The sequence below is a fragment of the Hoplias malabaricus genome, chromosome 4 (genome assembly GCF_029633855.1).
Source record: "Hoplias malabaricus isolate fHopMal1 chromosome 4, fHopMal1.hap1, whole genome shotgun sequence".
Lineage (NCBI taxonomy): Eukaryota > Metazoa > Chordata > Actinopteri > Characiformes > Erythrinidae > Hoplias > Hoplias malabaricus.
Genome location: NC_089803.1, coordinates 49,743,531 through 49,764,508, shown reverse-complemented (window position 1 = coordinate 49,764,508; position 20,978 = coordinate 49,743,531). Strand labels below are relative to the sequence as shown.

Sequence of the window (20,978 nt, the reverse complement as noted above, 5' to 3'; positions counted from 1 at the left end):
TTTCCCATCACTGTGCTGGCTGGTCACACAGCCTCATCTATAACAAGCTGGAGCACAGCCTCCAGCAGCAGAGCTAGAGAGACTGCCTTTGTGAGACCACCTGGAGCACACACACATACACAATGATTTACCTTGCAAATCGGTGCCTCCAGATTCCTTCAGTTTGGTGTAGTTGATCCACAATAGTCTAAAGAGATCTTTTTGAAGATAAGACAAGGAGAAAAAAAGCTTTTTTGTGGTTTGAAGACGCTGCCCCTGTTGGAAAGCTGATTTGGGTCCAAATTTGCTGAGATCTTTCCTTGCAAAAGAAGAAAGGGTACATCACATCTGGATTGACCACAGAGCTGCTTGTCCATTTGTCTGGACTTTGTTAAGCCTGGACATTTGAGAAAGCTTAAAAGGACAAAGGTGTACAGAGGCTGTGAGAAACAGACATCGCTCTGGGGAGAGTAAGTTTCTCTCTCTCTTTCTCTCTCTCTCTCTCTCTTTCTCTCTCTCTCTCTCTCTCTCCCTCACACACACACACACACTCTTTCTCTCTCACCGAGTTTTCGTCCTCCACTCATCTGAGTTGTTAGGTTTCACCAGCTGAATTGTTTTTATTAAGTTTTGTCATGACTCAGAGGACTTGCTGGATATTTTTTTTCTTTTTCTTTCTAAAACATGCTGAACTGGTTTGAGTTAAATGAGTACTGCAGTCTTTCAGTCTGAACTCACCGACTCCTCTTCTCAGAAAGTAGCATGGGGGGGGGGGTTGAGGGGGGTAGGGCAATAATTTATTTAATGGTGAAAATAAAGGGTTCTATTATATGTTTACACAGAGCAAATGAAGAATAATGGTGGCAGAAGCTGTATTTTTTCTACCTGTTTTATAAATCATGAATAAGAAAATGCTATTTGTTCATATCTCCTTTGATGTGTCTTATATATTTGTAGACACTGAACATAAGGATGTTGTGCTCAAGGCGGCTGGTGCAGCACTGGTGCTTGGCTGTCTTTTTATTGTGTTCTCCTGTGCCACACTTTGGCGGGCCCATTGATGCCATAAGCAACAGGATGTAAGTCCATACTTTTTGTCATTTTTTCTTAAATAATTAATGAGATATTCAGTTTGTATGTGTAACTGGAATTCAGTTAAACGCACACACACACACACACACACACATACACTATATATATATATATATATATATATATATATATGCTGTGTGGTAGGGGATAAAAGCTGTGTAGCTGTGTAGATTGGTGGTAACATAGAAGGAAAATAAGTTCATATGTCGATAGTTAGTACCCACCTGTGTGTTTGCTTTGGAGGGAAGGCATGCTTACCCCTAACCCCCACCACCCATGCCCACCCCTGATTAGATCAGCCTCATCTCAGCTTGAGATCCTGAGTCTAATTTTTCACTGTGGCAACTGTCCATTGCCTGCTGTTTTTCCTACAGTCCTCTCTCTGTGTTTGAAGAGGTCCACACTTTGATAGAAGTGTGAAAGGGTTTACAGAGAGCCCCAGAGGTGAAGAGTAAAATAGCAATAGAAATGAGAGGGAGTGCTGATGTTGGGCTAGGCAGCAGCCCAACTTAAAAGGGTTCTCCTGCTGACTATAATATGCCTAACCAAGCAAACCGGCTTTCAAGTTCTATGTACCCCTGAGCAGGGCCCAAGATGCAAAACAAGTTTCTAATGAGCCATTCCCTTTGGAAAGCTAATCTCCCCCAATGTTTGTGGACTCATCAGCCTTGCCAGTGACAGATGATCTTTCCAACAGGCATTAAATAAAAAGATAGTGAGCTGGTGAGAAACAGAGTGAGGGTATGTGAATGCATGTGCTTGTTGTGACTTGTGTATTGTGTAAGAAATGTTGTGTGTAATAGAGAGAGAGAGAGAGAGAGAGAGAGAGAGAGAGAGAGTTTGTATGAAACAATATGAATATAATATTCATTATTATGAATGCTCATATAAATAGCATATTATCACTGTCATAAGAAAACTATTTAACTATAAAAATGGAAACTTGAGTGTTTCAGTGTTTTATTTTGACAGAAATTATATTCACAGATTATAGGTAGATTCTCACCCAAAAAAAGGCTGGATGCATGCTTGGAAAATATGGATGGACTCTGTATGAAGGAGTAAAAACATGTGTTGTTGTAGGGTCAAAGCAGCCGTAAGCTCCTATTTAAATCAACTGTGTGTTTGAGGTTAAATTATAGTGAAATCTACAGGGAAGATCTGTAGGACCCGTAGTGTTGATGCAGGGGCTGATTCATATGTCTGTGTTTGTGTGTGTGGTCTTAACTCCCATACAACAGACTTCAAAATATGTTTGTTTGATGGGGTGGAGTGTGGAGCCTGGTTGTTGGATTTTTTGGATGTGCTTATTGGGCTGATCATTGGTTGCGCTGTTTATTGATGTGTGTCACCATGGGCTGTTATGTGTCATTTGACAACTGACATTAGAGCTTTAGTACTGCATGAAGCATGAACTCTTCCACCCACACTAAGCAGTCTTTCTTTATTGGAAATATTAAACAAAGAGTTATTGCTATATCTAACTACAGCTATTGCCCGGAGAAGTACATCTATCCAGTAAATATCTCTACATTAAACAATTCTGTCTAAAGAAATCTGTTAAGCCAAATGTTTTGGCCTTTTTTCCTGGTAATAATATTTTTAACAGACTGGACTTTCACGTGCACAGAGGAAATTAAAGTATTATATTAGAGTCAACTAGATCCAAACAATAAAGCTCCTTTCAGCAGTATCCACTCAATACTTTTATCTAAATATCAGCTCACAAATTTTCAAAGGAGCGCTCACCATTTATAACAAACTAATGCCATGGAGTTGACATCTGCCATGAATTCCTCCTACCAGAGTTTAAGTGGCTCAGAGCCTAGGTTAGCCAACACAGATCAAACACATTATTCAGAAAGATTTTTCTGAAAAACACATGCATTGTGATAGAGGTCAGAGAGGGGGCACTTTCACTGCCAACTTGCCTTTTAAATCAGCATCTTCACACCTTCAGATAGTTCAGTCATATACTGACCTGACTTGTCTTTTGCTCTTTCCCATCTCGCTCTGATATATTTACATAGTATCAATAAGGAAGTGCCATTAAAAAAATAAAAAATAAAAAAATAAATAAATTATTGATTCTCAAAAGTTTGAGGTGAAGGATTTGCACACATTTAAATAAAAATGTATAAAGATAAAAAAAGTAATAAAAAGAATTCATATTTGAGAAACATTCTTTAATGGTTGCTGTTCACCGATGCAAATACAAACATAATTTTCTGTAAATACATTTTTTTAAATATATCCTTATAAGGAATTATCTGATACTTTGATACTTTCCTTCAAACTTACATGATTCATGTGCGTTGAAATCAATTAAAAAAACAATGAGGTGTGTTAAATATGTTTTGCATTAGCACAGAGGAAAATAAAATATAGATGTAAATGAAGAATAAAATATGGCTCAGAATGTAATCCCATGTGGATCCTCAATACAGTTTCGAAACAATAATCCATTTCTCACATGCACACTACAATAGCTGACATGGTGTATTTACTTTATACTATGTCACAACATTTTGTTAATTCCTTCTCTCTAATTCATTTGGGACAATTGGCCTTGGTCTTTCATTTTAAAAGATCCTTTCTCTCTCTCTCTCATCCACTCTCCCACACTCACTCATTTTGTAAGATTGGCTTAGTCTCTCATTTTAGAGGAACCTTATTCCTCTTTTGCTGAGGCCTTTACTTTGTGAATTACTTCACTCATATGTATTTTCAGTCCTGCTATGTGAACTGTGCACAGCAGAACTTTGATTCAGTTGTAGTCCATGTTCTCTGAAGTACCCAAACTGGTGCTGGAATTTCCAGACCTGACCGAGTACTATCCCTCATTCATAACTCCCTTTACCATTACTATACCATGCAAAATATTTCAACAAATATCATATACATTTCAATATGCAAAACATAAAAGAAATATGGTGACTGTCTGTGAGGAGTGTGGTGTGTTCTCTCTGTGTCTGTGTGGGTTTCCTCGGGGTGACTGTCTGTGAGGAGTGTGGTGTGTTCTTCCTGTGTCTGCGTGGGTTTCCTCCGGGTGACTGTCTGTGAGGAGTGTGGTGTGTTCTCCCTGTGTCTGTGTGGGTTTCCTCCATGTGATTGTCTGTGAGGGGTGTGGTGTGTTCTCCCCGTGTCTGCTGGGTTTCCTCCGGGTGACTGTCTGTGAGGAGTGTGGTGTGTTCTCCCCATGTCTGTGTTTGTTTCCTCCGGGTGTCTGTCTGTGAGGAGTGTGGTGTGTTCTCCCTGTGTTTGTGTGGGTTTCCTCGGGGTGACTGTCTGTGAGGAGTGTGGTGTGTTCTTCCTGTGTCTGCGTGGGTTTCCTCCAGGTGATTGTCTGTGAGGGGTGTGGTGTGTTCTCCCCGTGTCTGCGTGGGTTTCCTCTGGGTGACTGTCTGTGAGGAGTGTGGTGTGTTCTCCCCGTGTCTGCGTGGGTTTCCTCCGGGTGACTGTCTGTGAGGAGTGTGTTGTGTTCTCCCCGTGTATGCGTGGGTTTCCTCCGGGTGACTGTCTGTGAGGAGTGTGGTGTGTCCTCCCTGTGTCTGCATAGGTTTCCTCCGGGGTGCTCCGGTTTCCTCCCACGGTCCAAAAACAGACATTGGTAGGTGGATTGGCGACTCTAAAGTGTCTGTAGGTGTGAGAGAGTGAGTGAATGTGTGAGTGTGTGTCGTCCTGTGAAGGACTGGCGCCCCTTCCAGGGTATGTTCCTACCTTGCACCCAGTGATTCCAGGTAGGATTCGGACCCACAGCAACCCTGAACTGGATAAGTTGTTTCAGACAATGAATTATTGAATCTGACCTTTGGTTGTGTATTTTCTATTTGCTGTTTAGTACAGTGTTCCCTGAGCCTTGTGCTGAGGGTTCACTTTAATTTCAGGTCCAGAACAAAGACTTCTTTTGTGTGCTTCATAAAAAAAAATACTCCAGTGTTTTTACCTTTGCCTTGTCATTTTATGCTTGTCTGTCAGCTTATCTGTGTATACAGTGTAACTAACTTTTGGCTTTTATGAAAAGAATTTGCATTCTCAGGGCCATTTCTAGTACATAAATCTCTCAGAATATATGGTGAAAATAATGAAGAGTGACTGAAGTAAGGAGCTTGTTCTCCAGTGAGCACATGTCAGGCCAGGATACAAAACATTATTTAAGATATGCAGGAAGGAAATAAATGGATTTTCCAAAGAAAGAAAAACTCATCTCCAAGCTCCTGGCTAGGAAATTCTTTCACAGTTTAACAGAATGGAAAAATGGCAGTGGGTTCAGTTTTGCAAATTCCAGGGCTTCATTTACAGATTCTGCGTTTTATGGACCAGACAAACATTGCTAGCACCTACCTGCTCAGCTAAGAGTGGGCTGATATGAGTACAAAGCATAGTACATAATTGATTAAAACATGTCCTTAACAGTACACTCTTAAAATCAAAGGTGCTACAAAAGTTTCTCTGAGTGATGCCATAGAAGTATCACTTTAGTTTCATAAAGAACAGTTTTTCTAATATGTTTAAAGGGGTAAATAACCTTAAGATGGAGTGATGGATTTTTAAACCTTCACACACACACACACACACACCCACACACACACACACACACACACACACACACAAACACACACACTACTTAAACAAACATGGTTTTACACTGAACAAAAAGTGGCTCTTCTATGGCATTGCTCTGTCTAGGGTCCATGCATTCATAAATATATTTTAGGAGTGTACGGAACCTACAGAAAGCTGCAATTTGCATATTTTGTTTGTGTGCTGTGAATATTTGGAGCAACGTGCAGAGATAGGTGCTGACACAAAGTTTGATTGATGGTTTGCTGGTGGACATCTGTGTAGCTGTGTGATATGCTTATGCCATCCTATAGAAGACATTCATGAATTCACACATATAAAGTTTATAGACCTGATCCATTTTTGAAAAAAGGATTTTAACAACAGTCGAAACCTTGTCCTGATGTGACCAACCTATTCATGAATATACTTTACTGACACCTGCTGGTCGCCCAAAAACATGTGTTCCTTTCCTACTCAGCAGCTTCAGAAAGTGGGTCTTAGACCCACCACCGCTCTCTCAAGAAGTGCAACAGTGAATATTTTGAAATAGCAATGAATTATTCTTTACTTTGGCACATTTAAAGCACCAGCTCTGTGATATGTGTAATTGTTTCAAGACACTTGGACTGTGTGCTTTGTATCCAATACTGCATACGATAGCAGAGGGCTTTTTCGACTGTAGAAGCTGTCAGTTGTCAAAAGGTACTCTGACCTCTGAATTATGTTCATTTGTATACAAGGGCACCATTAATTACAGTTATTGCTAAATAAATTTTGGCTGTCTGTCAAAATGTTAATAATCTTTCTTCCAAAAAAGTGCAAATTTTTGGCTTTTGCTGTACAGAAAAATACACCTTAAGACATTTCTGATACACAATGTTTAAAACACAGAGTCGATGATGGAAGTGTGTATAAAAACAATTAAAACATTTCTGAGCACTGCCAAGTCATGCCCTTTCCCAGTGATTTTTTAAGGTATTTCATACCATTACTTGCAGTTTTATTTTGGTTAGATGCAGGAATCTGGAACGTTTGAGTCTTTTGGGGATATACAGAATGAGCAAGCCCTTGGCCCAGGAGTTGGTTTCACAAAGCCAGCTGTTTTGAAAGATGTAGAAGGAAATTTTTGGCATGGATCTTGGCTAAATGCACTATACTGATTCAGTGGTGAGCATTAGTGACCTTGTATACACCTGGGTATTTCATATGACTAGAGTATAATTATTATATGCGATATCCAGACAGAGATTATCTTCATAAAAATGCTGAAGTAAATGCACCAAGGAGAATATAACATATTTAAATCTCATTGTAAAAGTACTTCAGAATGTGTTGTGAGACACACTTTAGCCCAATTTTAGACTTGTAAAATGCATCTTATCTATAATTCAGCTACCAAGATTCCTCGCATATGCATTTGGTTTTTCACAGCACACAGAGATTAGATTAGTGCTAGTCTAACTGAGCAACTGAGACATACTTAACTAACATAATAAGTAAAAACCCATGTGGTTAAGACCTTATAATTATGAAATTCACATATTATTTGCATAAACCCCTCAGCTATAAACAGGAGTAATGTGCTTTAAGAATGGATTTATCATTATGAAAATCTATTCCCAAATGTTATGCAAACCACGTCTCCCCTTTCTCTAAGGCGGCACGGTGGCGCAGCAGGTAGTGTCGCAGGTAGTGTCGCAGTCACACAGCTCCAGGGACCTGGAGGTTGTGGATTCGATTCTGTGAGGTGTGTTCTCCCCGTGTCTGCGTGGGTTTCCTCCGGGTGCTCCGGTTTCCTCCCACAGTCCAAAAACACACGTTGGTAGGTGGATTGGTTACTCAAAAGTGTCCGTAGGGGTGTGTGTGTGTGTGTGTGTGTGTGTGTGTGTGTGTTGCCTTGTGAAGAACTGCCACTCCCTCCAGGGTGTATTCCCTTGCGCCCAATGATTCCAGGTTCTGGACCCACCGCAACCCTGAACTGGATAAGCGGTTACAGATAATGAATGAATGAACGGCGATATATATAGAATAAAAGCTGATATATATAGAATGAACACTGTCTGAAAGGGATGTTCGGGTGCTAACCCGTATTGTATCTAAAAAACATAAAACCGTGGCTGCCCAAATCACGGCAGAATTAAATGTGCACCTCAACTCTCCTGTTTCCACCAGAACTGTCCGTCGGGAGCTCCGCAGGGTTGCTATAGCCAAACCTTTGGTCACTCATGCCAATGCCAAACGTTGGTTTCAATGGTGCATGGAGCGCAAATCATGAGCTGTGGACAATGTGAAACATGTATTGTTCTCTGATGAATCCACCTTTACTGTTTACCCCACACCCGGGAGAGTTACGGTGTGGAGAAGCCCCAAAGAAGCGTACCACCAGACTGTTGCATGCCCAGAGTGAAGCATGGGGGTGGATCAGTGATGATTTGGGCTGCCATATCATGGCATTCCCTTGGCCCAATACTTGTGCTAGATGGGCGCGTCACTGCCAAGGACTACCGAACCATTCTGGAGGACCATGTGCATCCAATGGTTTAAATATTGTATCCTGAAGGTGGTGCCATGTATCAGGATGACAATGCACCAATACACACAGCAAGACTGGTGAAAGATTGGTTTGATGAACATGAAAGTGAAGTGGAACATCTCCCATGGCCTGCACAGTCACCAGATCTAAATATTATTGAGCCACTTTGGGGTGTTTTGGAGGAGTGAGTCAGGAAACGTTTTCCTCCACCAGCATCACGTAGTGACCTGGCCACTATCCTGCAAGACGAATGGCTTAAAATCCCTCTGACCACTGTGCAGGACTTGTATATGTCATTCTCAAGAAGAATTGTTGCTGTATTGGCCGCAAAAGGAGGCCCTACACCATACTAATAAATTATTGTGGTCTAAAATCAGGTGTTTCAGTTTCATTGTCCAACCCCTGTATATTGTCATTCTATATATATCAGCTTTCAATCTATATATATATATATCAGCTTTCATTCTATATATATATATATATATATATATATCAGCGTTCATTCTATATATATATCACCATTCATTCTATATATATCAGCGTTCATTCTATATATATCAGCATTCATTCTATGTATATCAGCGTTCATTCTATAAATATCAACTTTTAATTCTATATATATCAGCTTTCATTCTATATATATATCAGCTTTCATTCTATATATGTCACCATTCATTCTATATATATCAGCGTTCATTCTATATATATCAGCTTTCATTCTATATATATCACCATTTATTCTATATATATCAACTTTCATTCTATATATATCAGCTTTCATTCTGTATATATCTCTGTTTATTCTATATATATCAACTTTCATTCTATATATATCAGCTTTCATTCTATATATATCGCCGTTTATTCTATATATATCAGATTTCATTCTATATATATCGCCGTTCATTCTATATATATCAGATTTCATTCTATATATATCAGATTTCATTCTATATATATCAGCGTTCATTCTATATATATCGCCGTTTATTCTATATATATCAGATTTCATTCTATATATATCAGCGTTCATTCTATATATATCGCCATTCATTCTATATATATATATATATATATATATATATATATATATATATATATATATATATATATATATATATATATATATATATATATATATCAGCTTTCTTTCTATATATATCGCTGTTTATTCTATATATATCAGATTTCATTCTATATATATCGCCATTCATTCTATATATATCGCCGTTCATTCTATATATATATCAGCTTTCATTCTATATATTTCAGCGTTCATTCTATATATATCACCATTCATTCTATATATATCAGCTTTCTTTCTATATATATCGCCATTCATTCTATATATATCGCCATTCATTCTATATATATTAGCTTTCATTCTATATATAGCCATTCATTCTGTATATATCAGCTTTCATTCTATATATATCAGCTTTCATTCTATATATATCGCCATTCATTCTATATATATCAGCTTTCATTCTATATATATCAGCGTTCATTCTATATATACCGCCATTCATTCTATATATATCGCCATTCATTCTATATATATTAGCTTTCATTCTATATATAGCCATTCATTCTGTATATATCAGCTTTCATTCTATATATATCAGCTTTCATTCTATATATATCGCCATTCATTCTATATATATCAGCTTTCATTCTATATATATCAGCGTTCATTCTATATATATCGCCATTCATTCTATATATATATATATATATATATATATATATATATATATATATATATATATATCAGCTTTCTTTCTATATATATCGCTGTTTATTCTATATATATCAGATTTCATTCTATATATATCGCCATTCATTCTATATATATCGCCGTTCATTCTATATATATATCAGCTTTCATTCTATATATTTCAGCGTTCATTCTATATATATCACCATTCATTCTATATATATCAGCATTCATTCTATATATATCGCCGTTCATTCTATATATATCGCCATTCATTCTATATATATTAGCTTTCATTCTATATATAGCCATTCATTCTGTATATATCAGCTTTCATTCTATATATATCAGCTTTCATTCTATATATATCGCCATTCATTCTATATATATCAGCTTTCATTCTATATATATCAGCGTTCATTCTATATATACCGCCGTTCATTCTATATATATCAGCTTTCATTCTATATATATTGCCATTCATTCTGTATATATCAGCTTTCATTCTGTATATATCAGCTTTCATTCTATATATATCGCCATTCATTCTATATATATCAGCGTTCATTCTATATATATCGCAATTCATTCTATATATATCAGCTTTCATTCTATATATATCGCCGTTTATTCTATATATATCAGCTTTCATTCTATATATATTGCCATTCATTCTGTATATATCAGCTTTCATTCTATATATATTGCCATTCATTCTGTATATATCAGCTTTCATTCTATATATATATATCAGATTTCATTCTATATATATCAGCGGTCATTCTATATATATCGCCATTCATTCTATATATATCGCCATTCATATATTTATATATATATTAGAATCACAGTCAGCACTGCATTGACTGACTTGTCAAATGTTTTTTCCCCTTGACTTAGGAAACGATCAGTAACCCATGCCCAGCTAATGCATGACAAAGGTCGAACACTGCAAGACTTCAAGAGGCGTATGTGGCTACAAGATCTTCTGCACGAAGTCCACACTGCAGAGCTCCGTGAGGTGCAGCAAAGGGGTGGAGTCAGTAGTGGTGGAGGAGGGACCGTGAGTATGGGTGTTTCCCTGGGCGTTGGCATCAGCATGAGTCCAGACATTGCCCAATCAAAGCCACCTGGTGGCACTAAAAACCTTCCAGTCAGCCTCACACCGGATGATGAGGAGGGCACCAACCTGCCACAGGAAACCAACAAGTCGCAGCCTTACAAAGACAGTGCAATTAAAGTGGGTGGGAAGAAGAAGAAGAAAGGGCGTGCAGGGAAGAGGAGAGAAGGGGAGAAGAGGAAGCGAAGAACCCGCTCGCTGAGCTGGGCGCTTGTGGATGAGCTGGGCAGTGGTAATCGCCGAGAGTGCCGTTCGCGTACAGGCCTGCGAGGAACCATGCACTAATACACTGTTACACTGCCCCTGACAACGGTAAGTAAACTACTACTGCTTCTACATTTGATTACATGCTTATACGCAAACTTTTGCTGATTCCACAAAGCAACACATTGCCAAAAATGGCCCTCTTGATCTTTAATGTTGAAGTGTTGAAATAAAAATGAGTTTAATAGTTGTTTCTGGACAATTTCGAGTCAATACTGAATAATAAGCCAGCTATTTAAGAGGTTAAACCCCAAAGCCTTTAATAATTGCGTGGGTGCAGTCACCTACCACAGAAAAAATGAATAAGCGGTTACAGACAATGAATGAATGAATGAAACGAATGAATGAATGAATGAAAACTAGCCTTTGGCTTGCTCGCACTGGGCTTAAATTTAAATGTTCTGTTCTGATACTAATTCTGTGAAGCTGCTTTGTGACAACGTCAGTTGTAAAAGGCGCTATATCAATACATTTGATTTGATGAATGAATGATTGCTTTTGGGGTTTCCTCAAGATCTTATCCCTATTATCTCCAATAGTCCTTTTTTTCCATGCTTCTGCATGGAGGAACTGCAAGCTATTTGATAAAGGGATTATGGTCAGGGATAGCATAAGGTTGTGTTGTTGATGGGTTTGTTTTCTGTTCTATAAATGTGAATACATATCACTGTCCAGAATAATATATATATATATATATATAATAATCTCTATATTTATTGATTTTTTTTGTTTGGTTGTTTTTGTTTACTGTATTATTTGAACACAACAGCTGTCCTTTAAATTGTGTGAATAGTTCATGATAAATGGACCAATAGAAATGCTACAAAATTACTTGGATAAAACCTTCTCAACTACCATTGAAAGTTAAAATGGAGATGGTTTTCTTTGGATAACGACAATATACAAACCCTGGATGCTATAAACACACACACATATATATATACACCATGAACCATTAATGTTTATTTATATTATTTGTAATACTGAGCTCTGTTACATATGATGTTATAAATAAATAAATAATAAGCAACACATTGTCTGAAACTAACCTCCTTTGTATTTTCCTTTGATTTTCAGATTGATAAGGACATTGTCAAATGGACACCTAAATGCTCATGTTGCAGTATTCACTGTAATAGTGATTGTTTGGAAAATGTTAGAAAAATATTTATTGTTTGTAAATATTCAACAGGCTAGTGATGAGTAATAAATTAAAATGATAAAACAATATTCAGTGATCTGTGGGGCTCCAGATGATCGTGGTGAATACTTTGCTTTTCTTTTCCTATATATAGTATTTTGTTAGGACTCTGCCAATTATCAGTGTCAGATTTGCAGTAATTTATTTTGTTTGAATGGTGTATTTATTTTGTAAAGGAAACAAGGTGCTGCTGACCTATATTTTTGTACTATAATGCACTTTAGATATATAACTATAAATCTGTATACAAGTAATGTTAAATGATTTATTTTGAGGTTCTCTGAATGAAGAAAACAACAATACTTCCCTCATGTTTAAGCCCACTTTGTTTATTTGTTTGTTTGCTTGCTTTTGTATCCATTTTCTTTATGTTTAATGTTTATTCTTTGTTTTTTCTGATTCTTTTGCTGCTGACTTGGGTGGTCTTTGTGTCATCCACAAATTTAGTTCTAAGAAAACTATGTAAATGGTTTCCTTCCCTGCCTGCCCAAGACTAGATGTGTTGTTCGCACACAGTACAGACTGAAATCTTGTTTTTTGGCACTTGCACTGAGTGAACAATTCTGTATCGAATAGATTAAAAGACTGACAGCTGATAGTCACCCTGCATTGCCTTTCCTTCTCTGTGTGTATGTGCATGTATGTCAATTTCAAACCATACACCAATTTGCCACATTTAAACACTGACAGTTGAAGTGGATTTAAATAACTTTTTCTCAGTCACATAAGTAAAATCATCATTCACATTTGCACAACAATGTAAACAAAACAGCATTGTACTAACAAAATGCACAACATTTAGTACAAACTGCACCACAAAATAGGACATGAGCAAAAAAAAAAAACAGCAAGACACTGAACAGTATTCACATTCATGATTTTATTGTTAGTTCTGCAGTTTGTGGGCAGATCATGTCATGTAAGATATAGCCAGCCTCTGCAGGCATCTGCTTTGATGGCCCCATATGCTGCCTTCAAGGAGTATGTAGCTGGCAATCCTAAACCTTCCAACTCTAGATCTCCTTAACTGGGTTAAGAAACGAGGAATAAGGTGGGAGACATTCCATCAGCATCTTGTATTGATGTTGCTTGTTGCTTGTTGCTTGATGGTGTTTGAGTGATGGAAATGCACATTATTCCAAATTACCACATACAGTACTTTCATAAATCATTTTGATTCAGGCCCCTCTCATCATCAGAGATGTGAGTGTATGTAAGAAAGTGATGAAATGTTATGTGTTCTATGGCCCTATAATGAGAATTCCTTATTGGCCTGGAACATCAACAATAGCTCTGTTGCTGATGATATTTTGATTTCTGCCTTTTGCCAGGATGAAGTCAAACACTCCAAGTATATGAAATTGTGTGTTGGTTCACATTTATTATACACTAAATATATACAAAGATATAAAATGAGTTTTATAAATGAAATGTATTCCTTCTACACAAGATAGAGTTAATGTACATCAAATGTGTCTAAAACCAATGGTGTCATCATACCTGTTATAAAAGTTCTTTAGGCCCCCCGAATAAGTGTGTATGGAGGTGACATGTTGAGGTAAACAGATGGGGGTTGGGAGAATCAGTATAGTCAAGTCATTTATTTGTATAATACTTTTTACAGCCTGATGGTTTCATAAAGCAACTTTACAGAATTAAGAACTTTTATTATCTTTTTATTATTATTACTATTAACCCCAGGTGAGCAAGCCAAAGGAGACAGTTGCAAGGAAACTCCCTTGAAGCTGGATAAAGAAACCTTGGAAGGAACCAAGACTCTCAAGGTTATGGAGACAACAGCTTTGGAAAGCATCTGTTACTCAGTCTGTTGGTCTGTGTGAGCATATGCCTGTATTGCTTTCCAGATGGCAGGATGTTGAAGGAGTGGTGACCAGGGTGTGCAGACAGCCTACTTAAGTTGGCTGGTAAAGACATTGTCCAGACTGGGGATGTCAAACCTGATGATCCTTTCTGCCACCCTGACGCCTGAATGCAGATCCTTCCTCTCTGAGACTGTGCAGCTGGAGTACCACACAATTATGCCTTGCGAGAGACGCTTTAGATGGTGCTGTGGTAGAAGTTCACTAGGAGCTTTCTTGAAAGTTGAGTCATTTTTAGCTTCCTTGAGTAAAGCCTAAAGTGTTAGGTATGGAGCTAAATCAATTACATAAGTATATGTCAGGACTGGGCTGACTAACCGAGGCGGACGTACATGCTATAACACTGTACTTTTATTTATACAAAAGATAACAAAACAGACAGACTTGAATAACACGACAGGATACTTAAAAAAAAAGAAAGACCGAGACAGAGACTTGGACAGACCTAGACAGAAAGAGTTTAAACAGACAAACCTAGACAGAGAGGGCTTAAACACACAAACCTAGACAGAGAGAGCTTAGACAGACCTAGACAGAGAGGGCTTAAACAGATAGACCTAGACAGAGAGGGCTTAAACAGACAGACCTAGACTAAGAGAACTTAAACAGACAGACCTAGACAGAGAGAGCTTAAACAGACAAACCTAGACAGAGAGCTTAAACAGACAGACCTAGACAGAGGGAGCTTAAACAGACAGACCTAGACAGAGGGAGCTTAAACAGACAGACCTAGACAGAGAGAGCTTAAACAGACAGACCTAGACAGAGAGAGCTTAAACAGACAGACCTAGACAACTTAAACAGACAGACCTAGACAGCTTAAACAGACAAACCTAGACAGCTTAAACAGACAAACCTAGACAGAGAGAGCTTAAACAGACAAACCTAGACAAAGAGAGCTTAAACAGACAAACCTACACAGAGAAAGTCTAAACAGACAAACCTACACAGAGAAAGTCTAAACAGACAAACCTAGACAGAGAGAGCTTAAACAGACAGACCTAGACAGAGAGCTTAAAACAGACAAACCTAGACAGAGAGAGCTTAAAACAGACAAACCTAGACAGAGAGAGCTTAAAACAGACAAACCTAGACAGAGAGAGCTTAAAACAGACAAACCTAGACAGAGAGAGCTTAAAACAGACAAACCTAGACAGAGAGAGCTTAAAACAGACAAACCTAGACAGAGAGAGCTTAAACAGACAAACCTAGACAGAGAGAGCTTAAACAGACAAACCTAGACAGAGAGAGCTTAAACAGACAGACCTAGACAAAGAGCTTAAACAGACAGACCTAGACAGAGAGAGTTTACACAGACAAACCTAGACAGAGAGAGCTTAAAACAGACAAACCTAGACAGAGAGAGCTTAAAACAGACAAACCTAGACAGAGAGAGTTTACACAGACAAACCTAGACAGAGAGAGCTTAAAACAGACAAACCTAGACAGAGAGAGCTTAAAACAGACAAACCTAGACAGAGAGAGTTTACACAGACAAACCTAGACAGAGAGAGCTTAAAACAGACAAACCTAGAGAGAGAGAGCTTAAACAGACAGACCTAGACAGCTTAAACAGACAGACCTAGACAGCTTAAACAGACAGACCTAGACAGAGAGCTTAAACAGACAAATCTAGACAGAGAGAGCTTAAACAGACGGACCTAGACTAAGAGAGTTTAAACAGACAAACCTAGACTAAGAGAGCTTAAACAGACAAACCTAGACAGTTTAAACAGACAGACCTAGACAGCTTAAACAGACAGACCTAGACAGAGAGAGCTTAAACAGACAAACCTAGACTAAGAGAGCTTAAACAGACAAACCTAGACAGAGAGCTTAAACAGACAGACCTAGACAGCTTAAACAGACAGACCTAGACAGAGAGCTTAAACAGACAAACCTAGACAGAGAGAGCTTAAACAGACAAACCTAGACAGAGAGCTTAAACAGACAAACCTAGACAGAGAGAGCTTAAACAGACAGACCTAGACAGAGAGCTTAAACAGACAGACCTAGACAGAGAGAGATTACACAGACAAACCTAGACAGAGAGAGCTTAAACAGACAAACCTAGACAGAGAGCTTAAACAGACAAACCTAGACAGAGAGAGTTTACACAGACAAACCTAGACAGAGAGAGCTTAAACAGACAAACCTAGACAGAGAGAGCTTAAAACAGACAGACCTAGACAAAGAGAGTTTACACAGACAAACCTAGACAGAGAGAGCTTAAAACAGACAAACCTAGACAGAGAGAGCTTAAACAGACAAACCTAGACAGCTTAAACAGACAGACCTAGACAGAGAGAGCTTAAACAGACAAACCTAGACAGAGAGAGCTTAAACAGACAAACCTAGACAGAGAGAGCTTAAACAGACAGACCTAGACAGAGAGAGCTTAAACAGACAGACCTAGACAGAGAGAGCTTAAACAGACAAACCTAGACAGAGAGCTTAAACAGACAAACCTAGACAGAGAGAGCTTAAACAGACAAATCTAGACAGAGAGAGCTTAAACAGACAGACCTAGACTAAGAGAGCTTAAACAGACAAACCTAGACAGAGAGAGCTTAAACAGACAAATCTAGACAGAGAGAGCTTAAACAGACAGACCTAGACTAAGAGAGCTTAAACAGACAAACCTAGACTAAGAGAGCTTAAACAGACAAACCTAGACAGTTTAAACAGACAAACCTAGACAGAGAGAGTTTACACAGACAAACCTAGACAGAGAGAGCTTAAAACAGACAAACCTAGACAGACAGAGCTTAACCAGACAAACCTAGACAGCTTAAACAGACAAACCTAGACAGACAGAGCTTAAACAGACAGACCTAGACAGAGAGAGCTTAAACAGACAGACCTAGACAGAGAGAGCTTAAACAGACAAACCTAGACAGCTTAAACAAACAAACCTAGACAGAGAGCTTAAACAGACAAACCTAGACAGAGAGAGCTTAAACAGACAAACCTAGACAGAGAGAGCTTAAACAGACAGACCTAGACAGAGAGAGCTTAAAACAGACAAACCTAGACAGAGAGAGCTTAAACAGACAGACCTAGACAGAGAGAGCTTAAACAGACAGACCTAGACAGAGAGAGCTTAAACAGACAAACCTAGACAGCTTAAACAAACAAACCTAGACAGAGAGCTTAAACAGACAAACCTAGACAGAGAGCTTGAACAGACAAACCTAGACAGAGAGAGCTTAAACAGACAAATCTAGACAGAGAGAGCTTAAACAGACAGACCTAGACTAAGAGAGCTTAAACAGACAGACCTAGACTAAGAGAGCTTAAACAGACAAACCTAGACAGTTTAAACAGACAGACCTAGACAAAGAGAGCTTAAACGGACAAACCTAGACTGAGAGAGCTTAAACAGACAAACCTAGACAGAGAGAGCTTAAACAGACAGACCTAGACAGCGAGCTTGAACAGACAAACCTAGACAGAGAGAGCTTAAACAGACAAATCTAGACAGAGAGAGCTTAAACAGACAGACCTAGACTAAGAGAGCTTAAACAGACAAATCTAGACAGAGAGAGCTTAAACAGACAGACCTAGACAGCTTAAACAGACAGACCTAGACTAAGAGAGCTTAAACAGACAAACCTAGACTAAGAGAGCTTAAACAGACAAACCTAGACAGAGAGAGCTTAAACAGACAAATCTAGACAGAGAGAGCTTAAACAGACAAATCTAGACAGAGAGAGCTTAAACAGACAAATCTAGACTAAGAGAGCTTAAACAGACAAACCTAGACAGTTTAAACAGACAGACCTAGACAGCTTGAACAGACAGACCTAGACAGAGAGAGCTTAAACAGACAAACCTAGACTAAGAGAGCTTAAACAGACAGACCTAGACAGCTTAAACAGACAGACCTAGACAGAGAGAGCTTAAACAGACAAATCTAGACAGAGAGAGCTTAAACAGACAGACCTAGACTAAGAGAGCTTAAACTGACAAATCTAGACAGAGAGCTTAAACAGACAAACCTAGACAGTGAGAGCTTAAACAGACAGACCTAGACTAAGAGAGCTTAAACAGACAAACCTAGACTAAGAGAGCTTAAACAGACAAACCTAGACAGTTTAAACAGACAGACCTAGACAGCTTAAACAGACAGACCTAGACAGAGAGAGCTTAAACAGACAAACCTAGACTAAGAGAGCTTAAACAGACAGACCTAGACAGCTTAAACAGTCAGACCTAGACAGAGAGAGCTTAAACAGACAAACCTAGACAGAGAGAGCTTAAACAGACAAATCTAGACAGAGAGAGCTTAAACAGACAAACCTAGACAGTGAGAGCTTAAACAGACAAACCTAGACAGTGAGAGCTTAAACAGACAGACCTAGACAGTGAGAGCTTAAACAGACAAACCTAGACTAAGAGAGCTTAAACAGACAAACCTAGACAGTTTAAACAGACAGACCTAGACAGAGAGAGCTTAAACAGACAAACATAGACAGAGAGCTTAAACAGACAAACCTAGACAGAGAGAGCTTAAACAGACAAATCTAGACAGAGAGAGCTTAAACAGACAGACCTAGACTAAGAGAGCTTAAACAGACAAATCTAGACAGAGGGAGCTTAAACAGACAGACCTAGACAGAGGGAGCTTAAACAGACAGACCTAGACAGAGGGAGCTTAAACAGACAAACCTAGACAGAGAGAGCTTAAAACGGACAAACCTAGACAGAGAGAGCTTAAACAGACAAATCTAGACAGAGGGAGCTTAAACAGACAGACCTAGACAGAGGGAGCTTATACAGACAAACCTAGACAGAGAGAGCTTAAAACGGACAAACCTAGACAGAGAGAGCTTAAACAGACAAATCTAGACAGAGAGAGCTTAAACAGACAGACCTCGACAGAGAGAGCTTAAACAGACAGACCTAGACAGCTTAAACAGACAAACCTAGACAGAGAGAGCTTAAACAGACAGACCTAGACAGCTTAAACAGACAGACCTAGACAGCTTAAACAGACAGACCTAGACAGAGAGCTTAAACAGACAGACCTAGACAGAGAGAGCTTAAAACAGACAAACCTAGACAGAGAGAGCTTAAAACAGACAAACCTAGACAGAGAGAGCTTTAAACAGACAGACCTAGACAGAGAGCTTAAACAGACAGACCTAGACAGAGAGCTTAAACAGACAGACCTAGACAGAGAGAGTTTACACAGACAAACCTAGACAGAGAGAGCTTAAAACAGACAAACCTAGACAGAGAGAGCTTAAACAGACAAACCTAGACAGAGAGAGCTTAAACAGACAGACCTCGACAGAGAGAGCTTAAACAGACAAACCTAGACAGCTTAAACAGACAAACCTAGACAGAGAGAGCTTAAACAGACAGACCTAGACAGCTTAAACAGACAGACCTAGACAGCTTAAACAGACAGACCTAGACAGAGAGCTTAAACAGACAAACCTAGACAGAGAGAGCTTAAACAGACAGACCTAGACAGCTTAAACAGACAGATCTAGACAGAGAGCTTAAACAGACAAACCTAGACAGAGAGCTTAAACAGACAAACCTAGACAGAGAGCTTAAACAGACAAACCTAGACAGAGAGAGCTTAAACAGACAAACCTAGACAGAGAGCTTAAACAGACAAACCTAGACAGAGAGAGCTTAAAACAGACAGACCTAGACAGAGAGAGCTTAAAACAGACAAACCTAGACAGAGAGAGCTTAAAACAGACAAACCTAGACAGAGAGAGCTTAAAACAGACAGACCTAGACAGAGAGAGCTTAAACAAACAAACCTAGACAGAGAGCTTAAACAGACAAACCTAGACAGAGAGCTTGAACAGACAAACCTAGACAGAGAGAGCCTAAACAGACAAACCTAGACTAAGAGAGCTTAAACAGACAGACCTAGACTAAGAGAGCTTAAACAGACAGACCTAGACTAAGAGAGCTTAAACAGACAAATCTAGACAGAGAGAGCTTAAACAGACAGACCTAGACTAAGAGAGCTTAAACAGACAAACCTAGACAGAGAGAGCTTAAACAGACAAATCTAGACAGAGAGAGCTTAAACAGACAAATCTAGACAGAGAGAGCTTAAACAGACAAATCTAGACAGAGAGAGCTTAAACAGACAGACCTAGACTAAGAGAGCTTAAACAGACAAACCTAGACAGCTTAAACAGTTAGACCTAGACAGCTTAAACAGACAGACCTAGACAGAGAGAGCTTAAACAGCCAAACCTAGACAGAGAGCTTAAACAGACAAACCTAGACAGAGAGAGCTTAAACAGACAAATCTAGACAGAGAGAGCTTAAACAGACAGACCTAGACTAAGAGAGCTTAAACAGACAAATTTAGACAGAGAGCTTAAACAGACAAACCTAGACTAAGAGCTTAAACAGACAAACCTAGACTAAGAGAGCTTAAACAGACAAACCTAGACAGTTTAAACAGACAGACCTAGACAGCTTAAACAGACAGACCTAGACAGCTTAAACAGACAGACCTAGACAGCTTAAACAGACAGACCTAGACAGAGAGAGCTTAAACAGACAAACCTAGACAGAGAGAGCTTAAACAGACAGACCTAGACAGAGAGAGCTTAAAACAGACAAACCTAGACAGAGAGAGCTTA

General features: G+C 38.7%; 1 protein-coding gene across 1 annotated transcript; it reads left to right on the top strand.

The window, feature by feature from the left end:
* Positions 1 to 331: 331 nt before the first annotated feature.
* pthlha (parathyroid hormone-like hormone a) lies at positions 332 to 13,068 on the top strand. The gene is made up of 4 exons (XM_066669354.1): positions 332 to 449; positions 937 to 1,058; positions 10,788 to 11,319; positions 12,349 to 13,068. The coding sequence occupies exons 2-3, from the start codon at positions 952 to 954 to the stop codon at positions 11,290 to 11,292; spliced, it is 612 nt and encodes a 203-aa protein (XP_066525451.1). The 5' UTR covers positions 332 to 449; positions 937 to 951; the 3' UTR covers positions 11,293 to 11,319; positions 12,349 to 13,068.
* The last annotated feature ends 7,910 nt before the right edge of the window (positions 13,069 to 20,978 follow it).

Excerpts from the sequence above, each read along its gene's own strand:
- pthlha (XM_066669354.1), top strand. The coding sequence starts at position 952 with ATGTTGTGCTCAAGGCGGCTGGTGCAGCACTGGTGCTTGGCTGTCTTT. Across the intron at positions 1,059-10,787 it reads GATGCCATAAGCAACAGGAT|GAAACGATCAGTAACCCATG; the intron begins GTAAGTCCATAC and ends CCCTTGACTTAG.